Source organism: Cebus imitator, unplaced genomic scaffold (assembly GCF_001604975.1).
Source record: "Cebus imitator isolate Cc_AM_T3 unplaced genomic scaffold, Cebus_imitator-1.0 Scaffold426, whole genome shotgun sequence".
NCBI lineage: Eukaryota > Metazoa > Chordata > Mammalia > Primates > Cebidae > Cebus > Cebus imitator.
The window spans coordinates 1,679,381-1,692,388 of NW_016107741.1; the positions used below are offsets into that span (position 1 = coordinate 1,679,381).

General features: G+C 38.5%; 1 protein-coding gene across 6 annotated transcripts in view; it reads right to left on the reverse strand.

Annotated features, from left to right (window-relative positions):
- Nucleotides 1-13,008, reverse strand: part of MID1 (midline 1) — a 371,641-nt gene that overhangs the window by 22,022 nt on the left and 336,611 nt on the right. For all 6 annotated transcript variants that reach the window (XM_017509924.2, XM_037731852.1, XM_037731853.1 and 3 more), the window contains exons 6-7: nucleotides 9,456-9,583; nucleotides 4,256-4,399 (exon numbers count right to left, since the gene is read on the reverse strand). In XM_017509924.2, the coding sequence (XP_017365413.1) occupies nucleotides 4,256-4,399; nucleotides 9,456-9,583 (272 nt within the window). The remainder of the gene's footprint in view (nucleotides 1-4,255; nucleotides 4,400-9,455; nucleotides 9,584-13,008) is intronic.

Genomic DNA, 13,008 nt, shown 5'->3' on the forward strand with positions numbered 1-13,008 from the left:
AAAAAAAAAAAAAAGAAAAAAAGAATATGGCAAAGGACAAAGGTCTATCACTTTTATCACTCCTGTGGTTATATTACATTATACAACAAAGGTGAAGGCAAAGGGAGTTTACAGACATAATTAAGGTTCCTAATCATTTGATTTTGAGCTAATCAAATGGCAGATTATTCTGGGTGGGTCTGACCCAATCAAGTGAGCCCTTTGAAGCCAGGTTTGGAGGTGAGAGATTTGAAGTAGCAGACTCTCTCCCCTGCTGGCCTTGATGAAGCAAGCTGCCACGAATTCCACAATCCCAGTGAAACAAATTTATCAACAAATGGAGTGAGCTAGGAAGTAGATTCTTCCTTAGTTGAGTCTCCAGATGAGAATGCAGCCCAGCCAGAACCTTGATTTTAGACTGTGACACCCTAAGAAGAGGACCCATAGCTTAACTATGCCCAGAATCCTAGCCCATGGAAACTGAAATAGTAAGTGGGTATTGTTTTAAAACTGCTAAGTTTTTGGAAATTTGTTTCACAGTGATAGAAAACTGTTAGCACTTTTCCTGTATTATATGAAACTGATTTCAGAGAAATATAACATTTCTCACATGGGCCAAGAACCATTCTTTTGGTATAAAATGACTCCAAATGTTTTCTTTTTCTGGTTAGACTATTCACTCATCAATAGACGTTGGTTCTATTAGTCCTCTATGTATTTTCAGAGAACCTTCCATTGGTATTTTGGAATGAATCATCCCTCCATTTTCTACCTGCTCTTCTCAGACCACCATGTGCTCCTTTTCTTTAATTATCTTGGAATTTCTGATCATCTTTTGAATTTCATCTTCTTCAAGTTTGATACAATCCTGGTTCAGTTTATCCCAAATATGCTACTAATAGTCATCACAAAATATTGAGAAAACAATTCCTTACATGAAGACAAAAGAGATTAATTATAATCCCTTCTTTTTGTTGTGTTTTCTCTTCCATGCTACATAGTATAGTAGTGTGTGGATCAGTGGTCTCAGTATTTGGCATGGAATCATATAGATCTTATACATTTATCTTGCTTTAAATTAGAGTTTCTCAACTTTGACATTACTGACATTTTGGGCCAGATAGTTTTTTGTTGTTGGGGGATTTCTTGTGCATTGTGGAGGATTTCCCAACATCCCTCACTTCTAACCACTAGATGCCAATAGGACCCTCCTTCCAGGTTTTGAGAACCAAAAGTCTCTCAAGACATTGCCAAATGTCCCTTAGGGGGCAAAACTGCCCCTGTTGAGAATCACTGCTTATATGAAGGAGTGATTATTTAGTATGATATTAGTGATCATTGAATAATTTGTGTTTCAGGTTTATGGTGAAGCCCAATCAAGCTTTAAAATTTTACTAGGCTTTAATTCTTTGTTAAGTTTATGGTATATGTAGCCAAGATCAGTGAAATATAAGCTCATTCAGCTGGAAAAATGCATTTAAAAATCATGTCATCTCTCTGAAGGGCAATTTGGCAATGTCGAGTAAAATTAAAATGCAAATAATCTTTTCCTAGGAATTGCACCTCAAGAGATTATACTACAGATATAATTCCCCATGTGTGGAAGGAGAGATATTCAAAGATATCTTGAACATCCTTGGGGCTATTGGGGCATTGTTTATAAGGGCCCAAGATTGGAAACAAGCTAAATACACATCTATAGAAGATGGGATAAATAAATGAGAGCATATCTTTACAATAGGATATGATATTGCCTCAAAAAGGAATGAAACAGTTCTTTATTTGTGCTGAAATAGAATGATCTCTCAGACATAATATTTAGTGAAAAAAACAAGGTAAAGAATTGTGTATGATATGCATATATAGAAAAGTATTTTAGAGAAAGTATTTCTTTATGATTTGCTGCAGGGCATATAGAGTCAGGAATGAGGAATGATACTAGAATAATTCAAAATCCTAGAAGGAGAGCAAAATGTTACTAAACCATTGCTATACAGTGCTTCTCTGATTTGCCCCAAAAAGCACTCCAAATATCTGAGGACAGTGGTGATGTTCCCAAGGAAATGGGCCAGAAGCAGAAAAGCCTTCCTGGAATCATCTTTTCCTTTCCATTCCTGATGCTGGTGCTATTTGCAGGTCCTGGCTATTTCATAGTGAATTACTATGAAACTTCCCAGCTGATGTCTCTGCTTCTAGTCCTGCCCTGTTCCTCTCCACTCTCCACAGTGCTCCTGCGTCACCTTCTAATTATACCTCTGATCACACTACCGTCCTGCACGACTCTCAAGCCCACAGGGTGAAATCCAAACATGGTATTGCCTGAGTAGCCCTTGCCTGTGAGTTAGGATTAAGTGACTGAGAATTAAGGATTAAGAATGTGTGCTTTTTGGAGCTAGGTCAATATGAGTTTGAGCCCTGGTTCTATTTCTCTATCGTCATTTCTCACTGTCTCCCTTTCCTCACTTACCAGCCAGGCTTAATTAGACAAGACCTCCCAATATACCCTGCTATGTTATATCTTGATAGGTTTGCCTATGATGACATAGCTGTCTGGTACAACGTTAACTTGCTAAAACACACCCACTTTTTTTCAAGACTTAGTTTAACCACAACTTCCCCCAAGACATTTTTGTCCCACTCACCATTTCTGACCTTTCTATATTCCCTACATACTCAGGCAGCTTCCCAGAGCTGTTGTTGATATTTCATGACTTTCCCCACTTTCATTCAAAAATTACACATTCTTGGTAAATGGCAAGATTTTAATAAAAGCTTCCAAGGCAGGCCAATTATAGGGTAGAAGGTGAGGGAGTTGAGGAGAGGGAGTTGAAAAAGTTGGGGAAAGTAGATATAAGGAAGGTCAGAGGGGGGGCATTTGTTGTTATGGGTCATTTGCACTTTAGTGCCTTAGAACTTGGTGTGTTTCTGCATCACTCTTTTAATTAATCCTAAATCAAATTTCTATGTTAAGCATCATATGACTCAGAATTACTTGTGCTAGGAAAGAACAGTGTGTAGTTAAGAGAGAAAAGGTTTATATAATAAAAGCACATTAAATTGATATAAATTTATTCAAAACATCTCTTTGTTGAAACATGACTGCTCTTCTATTCTGTTCTACTTTGACATATTGTATTTTTCTTTGTTAAAGAAGTTTCAAACTTGCTCCTGTGAAAAGCCGTTTCTTCTGGTCCATTGCCATTTGCTCAGTTCAATTTAAATAACTCTGTGGGTGGGAGGACTGCTTCCTCTATTATCATCTCTGTGGCTTGCTACTACTGCTATTTGAAATCACCAAGTTATCTCTGATGCCAGATATCAAATGAGCCTCAGTGAGAGAGGGCACCTCTAATGTTTCAGGTAGGGTTGGAAATTCTTCCCAGGTTGGGCCAGTTATTAGCATTTTAAGTGATGGCCCCAGCTCTTTTCAGAATGGGACCAGGTATTTAACATTCTTTGGCTATTTATTTTATTAAATCCTTTCTATTAAAAAATGTGAAATAACATTCAGGAAAGTACATAAAACCAAATGTATGATATAATGACTGAAGCGTGTAACTCTCACCTAGAAATTGCCATTAACCCCAAGAACTCCCATATATTTCTTTCCAATGGTGCAATTTTCCTTCCAATCCTGGAGGTAACCATCATCCTGACTTTTTATTTTTATTTTCTTTAGACAGCGTCTTACTCTGTTGCCCCGGCTGGAGTGCAGCGGTGTGATTTCTGCTCACTACAACCTCTGCTTTTTGGGCTCAAGCCATCCTCCTACCTCAGCCTCTTGAGTAGCTGGGACTACAGGTGTGTGTCATCACAACCAGCTGATTTTTGTATTTTTTGTAGAGATGGGGTTTCACCATGTTGCCCAGGCTTTATAGTTTTAACACCTATGAAGGTTTCTTTAAGCAAAATAGATTATTTTGACCTTTAAGTTGTGAACCTATACATGGTTTAATACTGCATATATACATATATACACACACACACACACAAACACATATACATATTTGTTTCTGGCTTCTTTTCCCTAAAAATATATTGGTGAGATTCATCCATGTGGTTTGCTAGAGGTCATTAATTTTCATCAATATTTAGCCAACTGTTTTTACTAGTGTAGTACAAGTAAGTGCTATCACTTTCTTGGTCAGGAAAGACAAGTCAATAAATATTGTGTGTTCTTTCCTTCCTTGTCTTCCTTTGATGTTTAAATTTAGAAATGCAGTCAATCTGAAGAAAGTCACCAAACAGAGAAATAAATAGGCCATGAGATACTCACTAACGACGTTGGCTTGTCCGGTGAATATGGTGTACTGCAGCTCGTAGGAGACCACACTGAATTCGTCATCAGAGGTCCAGTGCACAGTGATGGTGTCATATGAAGCTGTGCAGAGCTCTTCTCTAATTGTGGGAGGGTTGGGAGCTGTGGAAAAGCACACAACACTGGGATACCATTTCAGAGGAGATGTCTGACGATTAAGCAGGTCTTTCTCAATAGGTTCATCAGGACTCCTATCCTAGAGATGGTGACCCCAATCTAAATAATATTTGATTGGCTGGTTATTGCTTTTGTTTTTAATAAGGAGTGTGACTAGAGTCAGCCAGTATGGACTTATCTGTAATTACCATGAAATCATGAGAATATGTTTGAGAGGTTAAACAAACAATACTTTCTTGTGCATGAAGGAAAACATATCAGATAAAAAGTAAACAAGATGAAGTTTCATAGTTGCATTCACTTTGGGAAGTTGGCTAACTTTTTCAGTAAAGGTCTTCATGGTAAATTTTCAGGCTTTGTGGGCCATACAGTCTCTGTTGCAACTAGTCAACTCTGCCATTATGGCATGAAAACAGCCACAACTTATACATTTGGGCATGGCCAGGTTCCAATAAAACTTTATTTACAACAATAGGTGGAGGGCCAGATTTGGCCTGTAACCCAAAGTTCACCAACCCCTGATCTATTAATACATGGTGCCAGATACTTGTACATTTAGGCACCCAATTGAAAAAATACTGATATTTGTTATCCTACAGCAAATCAGCCACATAATTGTTTGAATTTTTCTTTCATTAGATGTTTTGATGACTTAAAAAAAAATAACATATTAGTCCAGCCCTATTTTCTTCTCATTTCTCAACTCATGTGACATTTCAAATTAAGAAGACCATGATTAATAATCAATCATATCTAAGAGGTACATTTTCCTTCCCCAAGGAAAACACATTTTTTTTGGCATTAGTTAATTTATCATTGTAGAAGGCTGCTGTTTTATTTCTTTAACACAGTCTGAAGCAGAGAAGTCTAAATCCTGCCAAGATAATGAGTTCAAAATGACTTCTACTGAATTGATTTCAGCAATTGGTTTTATGAGAAGAGTATGTGGGCAAGGAAAAGATGAGAAAATGAGTGCTTTGCATTGTAAATAATATTTTAGAGGAGGGGTTGGCAAACTGTGACTGTGGGCCAAGTCTGGCCCACTGCCTGTTTTTGTAAATAAAGTTTTATTGGAACACAGCCAGATTCATTCATTTATGTATTGTCTATGGCTGCTTTGGCACAATAGCAAAGTTGAGTAGTTGTGGCCATATGGCCTGTAAAGCCTAGAATGTCTACCATCTGGTGCTTCACAGTCAAAGTTTGCTGACCCCTGGTTTTGATAATTGATCCAGGGCCTTTACTTCCACTCTTCTATACACTAGACTCTATCTTCAAAAGGAGGACTATACTTGCATTACAGATTAGGAGCAACCTTTGCTTATGCTATTGCAGAGTTCTTTCCTGTTCTAAATTATGATTAGATTTGATGAGTCCTAAGCAAACCCAAAGAGGAAGAAAAGTATAAAAACTAAATTTAGGCCGGGCGCGGTGGCTCATGCCTGTAATCCCAGCACTTTGGGAGGCCGAGGTGGGTGGATCACGAGGTCAAGAGATGGAGACCATCCTGGTCAACATGGTGAAACCCCGTCTCTACTAAAAATACAAAAAATCAGCTGGGCATGGTGGCGCATGCCTGTAATCCTAGCTACTCAGGAGGCTGAGGCAGGAGAATTGCCTGAACCCAGGAGGCAGAGGTTGCGGTGAGCCGAGATCCCGCCATTGCACTCCAGCCTGGGCAACAAGAGCGAAACTCCGTCTCAAAAAAGAACAACTAAATTTAAACTCTGCTTTAGTAGTCTTCACTTTGCTCTTTGAATATACCTCTAGGACAAGTATCATAGAAGCAAGTCTATGATATTAAGTCAATTAGCTTAGCTTTATCTATTGGTTCTGAATTCCATAAACATTTTTGAGCATCTCCAAAGTGACAGGCATGGCATTAAATTGTGCATTAAGATAGAAGCATTCTATATAACCTTTAAAGCATTCTTTCTTGAATATGTATGTGTACATCTGTCTCCTGAAGTATTCACATGTGAAATTTAGTGTCATGTGGTATGACTTGGATGTGCATGAATCAGTGACACCAATCAGGATATGCATTCCACAGAGGAAGCCCAGCTGCATCGTAAAATGTGCTTATTATTGTCTGTGTGGTCCCTGTTGGTGTGGGATCACTCCTGCATGGATCAGTGAAGAAATACTTACTCTCTCATAATTTAAACGGTTTGCTGAATTATTTCTCCATCAACCATTGTAGAAAAATTTTATTCTTCCTGTACTTCAATATATGGTTAAATAGAAAGAAAACATATGTTCAAAATAGGCAAGTAACTGTGAGACACATGATAGTAGCCATAATCAGGAAGGAAATGTCACCTCTATGGGTTATTAACTTGACACACCACTTAGAGGCATGTCATAGGAAAAAAAAATCTTGTTTTTACAATGAGACAGGCTAACCTTATTTTGACTGTAAACCCAATGAGTTTGCCCTGAGAAGTCAATACCCAATTTAGTGTAAATGAGAACAGCAGCATGCTGCCAATTTCAATACTCATGGAATTGGTACCAGAAATGTTATTTTCTTGTCTCTGTTACAAACACCACCCAAGGAATGGTGGGCTAATACTCCACAAACACTTCATTTCCTGCTTACAAATGCCTGATAAACTGTTTGGACTTGGCGGTATCAGCCAAGCATCATATGTTATGGTCAGGATCGATGTTATGTCTAGAAATGGACTGAATTTGTATTTGGGGTTGACAGCTCAGAAGACATAATAGCAGGTACCCCATATGGCCTTTAGTTTGACATAAACAGCCAGCGGGATGAAATATGGTGTACGTTACAATTCAGTGCAAACTACTTTCACAATTTCCCTTTTAATCAATACTTTTGCATTCCTATAGAAATTAAAATCGGCATATGTTGTTGAAATATTATGAAATAATTATTGGCAAATGGCAAGGACACATTCTTGTCAGTAAGACTTATTCTGGGCAGAATGGTCATGTGCCTAGGCAAATACTTAACTTTCCAGTCTTTTCTGCCCTTGGACATGACTTTAGAACACAGATATGGCCCACCAGACAGAAGTGGAAGTTTGCTAGGTGGGTCTTCTGATAAAGCTTTTCGTTTTTCTGATAAACAAAGACAAACCTCTCTGGCAGTGCATTTTGTCCATCATTTCTCCTCCACCCCTCTCATCTTGCCTAGAGCTTGAGCACAATGCTTGGACGTGGAGTAGTCATATTGTGATCATGTGGCAAAAAGGCAACACAATGAAGGTGGCAGAGGAGGAAAAAAGAAAGAGCCTGGGGTCTGAGATCATCACTGAACCACTGCCCAGTCCTAGAACACAGGCTTCTCTTCTATGTCTGTAATACTAACACTCCTTGATGGCTTTATTCACTGCAAGGTGGATTTTTTGTTGCTTGTAACTAAACTCATTCCCAAATGATATATGAAAAACAAGATTTTTTAACAGGATGCAATTGCGAAAAACAGCTTAGCTGGAGAAAGTCTAGACCTACACTGTCCAATACACAATAACCATGAGCTACATGTGGTGGTTAAATTTCAATTAAATTTAGTTAAAGTTAAATAAAAGTAAAAATTAACTAGCCACATTTCAAGTTTCAATAGCCCCATGTGGCTAGCAACTAACACTGGACAGTACAGATATAGATTTCTATCATCATAGAAAATTTTATTCAATAGTGTCAGTTTACATAAATCTCAGAGTTAAAAGCCTAAATAGGAGGGCATTGTGTTCACGATTATTTGAAACCAAGTTTAGTTCCTTAACGGTAAATGCATTTTTAGTCAATTTCTTTCTTCCTTAATAGGAACGGTATGTTTGAAAGAGAGAGTTACATAAGGTAAGAAGTTTGTGGAATGCCTGCCTTCCTTGACAATGCAGAAAGGCTAAAAACAGCACATTGGATCCTTGCAAAGAAAAAAATGTTCATCTTCTGGGTACAATGTTCCCTGAATATAGAACTCCTTGCCTTCTATCCACAGACTGTAAAAACAAACATCACACAATGTCCCCTCTCTCCTGCTCCACCTTGTCCAACTGCCGTCCCACAAACATGTACACACAGAATTGGAAATGAGAAGCTCATGTCATGCTAAGTTAGGGATGTGGTCTCTTAAAGGCTGTATGTCTTAAGTGCAGTGCACATCTGGCTTCACTATGTACACTGTGCTTTCCTGAAGTCACAGGCACTGGTAGCTTTGGCTAACACAAATAAGGTTGTCTGTCTAAACAGTCCAAGTTCTACCAGTGAAGGTTCTCAGTTCCTGCTTTTAGAAGTTGACAGCAAATAAAAGTTTAGAAGCTTGGTTAGGAATGGGAGTGGCCTGAGGTTTTTGTTGTTTTGTTGTTCTTGTTTTTTAAGCTCAACCAAAGGAAAAACAAAACAAAACACCAACCAGTAAGCACACTGAAACACAGCACCAGGAATTCCAATGTGAATTCGTGACCTTTGCCATGGTAATGTTTGCCAAGATGAAATTCAGTCTTTTACTAGAAAGAGCAGAAGTTTTTGGAGTTTTTACAGATCCCAGTCAAATTCTAATTCTGCCATTCCCTAGTTATCTGATTTCCCGCAAGACACCTGATCTCTGTCATTTGCAAAGTGGGGATTATAATGCTTTACCTCAAGTCGATGTTGTGCAAATTAGAATGAGATCACAAATACAAGGAGCTGAAGTAGTGCAGATAACCAATCAGTTAGCTGCCAATTTTTTCTCTGCTAATATATTGTGAGTTGCCTTACTAGCATGATATGAAAAATACCCAACAGAGATATTATTGTTAGCACCCACACCTTGAGAGTGAGGGAAACAGTGGTAACTATGCGTTTCATGATTGAGATCCTCCTTTTTCTCCTGCCCTCACTTTAGTCATGGGCTGTGTTGTTTCTGTTAAAAACAAAGGGTAGTGCACAGAAATTGTTTATGGAAACATCAGTGTCATTCCTAGGTCAAAAGCCCATTCCTCTGGATTTTCGGGAATATTTGATCTGGTGGCAAAGCATTTATATCACCGAATGTGCACAATATTAAAGAGAACATAAAAGACAATACCTGTAAGATAATCCAGACATTCTAGCAATTTCTTCTCTCGGGAAAAGTCTAAGGCAAAGGTGTCAAATGTGTCATTGAGGTTGATTTCTGGAATTAGAACCTGGGAGGATGCAGTTGCCATGGAGACTCTGTAATGTAAACAAAACAGTGTTTTAGAAATGTCAATATGATTTTCAATATCACTGCATAATAATGAAAAAAAAGAAAAAGAAATATCATCTTTTAAAAAGTGCTTTTCTACACATGAGTTTTAAGAGACATCTCAAAATGTCACAACACAGTAACATAAAACAAATGAACGCAAGCTTCAAAAAAAAGTGAAAGATTTGAAGAAAACAACACAATGGCTTGCCCTCTTCCTTTTTACTACCAGAAAAGAAAATCCCTGTGAAAGCAAAAGAATATTCACATTTCATGTTGCTGTGTATATAACAGCCTGGCCAGGTCACATCTAACCCCAGCAAGAAGCACATAGCTCCAGGCATTTCTTCACACATCTGTCTGGGAAACTGTTTGTTCCTTTCAGACTCGACCCTGCTCCACTTCAAAGGGGAGTCTCCAAAATTTCAAACTGCATAAAAGGCAAAGTGAATATTAAAAAAGAATGTTTCCAGATACTGGATTAGTTTAATCAATTACTAGCCTCTCTTTAAAATAAACATTTAAAAGGGATTTTTTTGTCTGACTCATTTTCATTCTCCTTGTATTCATTTTCTTGCACCATATTCCCAGCAGATGCTGTGGAAAATATTCATGAGCTTTCTCACAAAGTCCCCCAGTGGATGCACTATTTCTCTTCTTCATTTAGGTTTTCTGGCTAGAGTTCTCATGTAAAAGCAAGGCGCTGGTGTGTCTCAATCACACCAGATTTGGAAGGTTCAGTTATTAATAATGAACACTTTGATTCAAAAATGCAAGTGATTCTCTTAAAAATAAGAGAATTATGGCATGAAGCATATCACTTCTGAGCATATCAAATGATGCTGGACTAGTAATATTGCTGAGTTTGGTATTTCGTTAAGTTCCGTAAACAATACTCCTAAGAGCTATTATATGCAGAGTATTGTGTAGGAGGATGCTGGGAATTTTTGAGCAAAGAAACAACCTTGAAACAATTTAGTACTAAATCTAGCTACTTATTTTCTAATTAAGAAAACTGATGCTCATTTACACAAGGCCACAAAGCTAGCTGGCAGCAGCCTGTAGGACAATTTCAGATCTGTACTCTTCTACTTCACCTAGAAAAACTTCAGGCCAGTTACTTCAAGGGTTATATGTCCTTTTGAGTCTCTTAATGGTTCTTAAAGCTTTGGATTTACAAATATAATATATCTTGGGTCTAAAAATTACACCTGTAGGTATATCTATACAATGGATTATTATTCAGCCATAAAAAGGAATGAAACACTGACACATGCTACAATGTGGATGACGCCTGAAAACATTATGCTCTGTGAAAGAAGCTATCGAAAAGGGCCACATATTGTGTGACCCATTTGTATGAAATGCCCAAAAAAGGCAAAAATTCATAAAGACAGGGAGTAGCCTGATGGTTGCTAGGGCTAAGAGGAAAGGGGAGATAGGAGTAACTGTTTAATGAGTATAAGGCTTACTTTTGGTATGATGGAAGTGTCTGGAACTTGATAGAGGTGGTGGCTACACAACAATGTGAATGTTCTAAATGCCACTGAAACGTGCACTTTACAATGCTTAATTGGTTTTTTAGAAGTGGAGTCTCACTATGTTGCCCAGATTGTTCTTGAACTCCTGGGCCCAGGCAATCCACCCACCCTCGCCTCCAAAAGAGCTGGGATTACAGGTGTGAGCCACAGCACCTGGCCTTAAAATGGTTAATTTTCTGTTGTGTAAATTTCACCCACATAAAAAAGACTATACCTGTAAAATGCTCAAAATTCATAGAAATACAGTTTGTATAGTTGTATTTCTGGCAGGTTTTCTGTGTTGTATAGGAAGGAAGGAGAGAGGCTAATCAACAATGTCATAATTGCAATGATACTGGGATTGAAAGCTGAAAGTGAAGACGCATAAGCTCTGGAAACAAGAGTTTCAAGTGTTTGAATGAGGGTAGAGAATCTGACTTCATCTCCTGACCCTTTCCTCAAAAAGTAATGGATAGCAGAGTTGTGTGCTTTTGTTGACTAAATATTGCACCCAGGGGAATTGGGCTAATTATTGTTAAAAACAGCTGCTAATTTAGACTGATGGATACAGGGATGGTTGCTAGGCATTTTTGACTGACGGCCAAGTTATACTTTAAAAATGCCTTCCTTATGACCCATGAACACAAATTACTCTTAAATCTCATAGAGGTCCTAGGCTTATTCTCAGCAAGTATTTAAGAAGCCCTTAAACTATGCTACCTACCAAAGAGCCCAGAATATATACATCAGTGCAGAAAAGTTAAAAGAAATGCTATGGTGCCATTTGAAATCTTAAAAGATACTGCAAAGTGAAATGCCAGTTAATTCTCTGTTATAATGTCCAGCAGGGAGAACTACACTGAGCTACTGGGAAACAAGCACCAAACCTACGATTGCATTTCCCTAGCTTTAGCAGTTCCCCTGACCATTGGCAGAAGCCTCTTTGTTCAGGTTCATCCAAAATAGATTTTGTTCCCAAGTTTCTCCTGGTTTCATGGTCTGCAAACAATTAAATAAAACATGCTTAAGTCGAGTGACACTGTTAATAATGTCTGCCATCTTGATGGTAGGAACTTTGTGGCTTGGGAACCAAAAGGATCAAAGTTCCTAGCCTGGGAGACAAAGGCTGACAGCAAGAATCGGTGGAGATTATTGCAGCTTTTAACACCTACACATTTGTTTTTTGATAGAAGGAAAGATACTTATCTTTGGCTACAACTTCAAATTCCTAATTGGAATGACAGGCAAGGGGAAATCTGCCAAATTCAACATTTTAGGCCATGTTTTTATTTCCCAAATCCTTATTGCTCATCTTCTGGCCTTTTGGATAAGTTGCCAAAATCTACTAGGGCTGTTAGTGCTATGCCACTTTCTCAACTTCTTGCTTTACCGCCATATCTGGGACACATGGGGCCAATTTTCCAGAGAGTAGACATGTCTAGGGCTATGCTGCTTGCAAGGCTTCTGCCAAACAATGTGCATCACCATGGTAAAATCCAGTGAGGACTCACAGTAACAAGACAGGTTTACTTTGGTCAGCTCAGGAATTCCCAAACACATTTGGCCCTGAAAACCTTCTGTTATTTTAATGCCTATTATAATGTCTTAATGGCAGACACCAAAGCCACTTAACAGATTTGCTCTAATTCTTAGAACTAAGCAACATCAGCCCTGAGCAGTGACTCACATCTATAATCCCAGCACCTTGGGAGGCCAAAGCCAGTGGATCACGAAGTCAGGAGATCACAAGGTCGGAGACTGCGACCATCCTGGCTAACACAGTGAAACCCCGTCTCTACTAAAAATACAAAAAATTAGCCAGGTGTGGTGGTGCACACCTGTAATCCCAGCTACTTAGGAGGCTGAGGCAGGAGAATCACTGGAACCTGGGA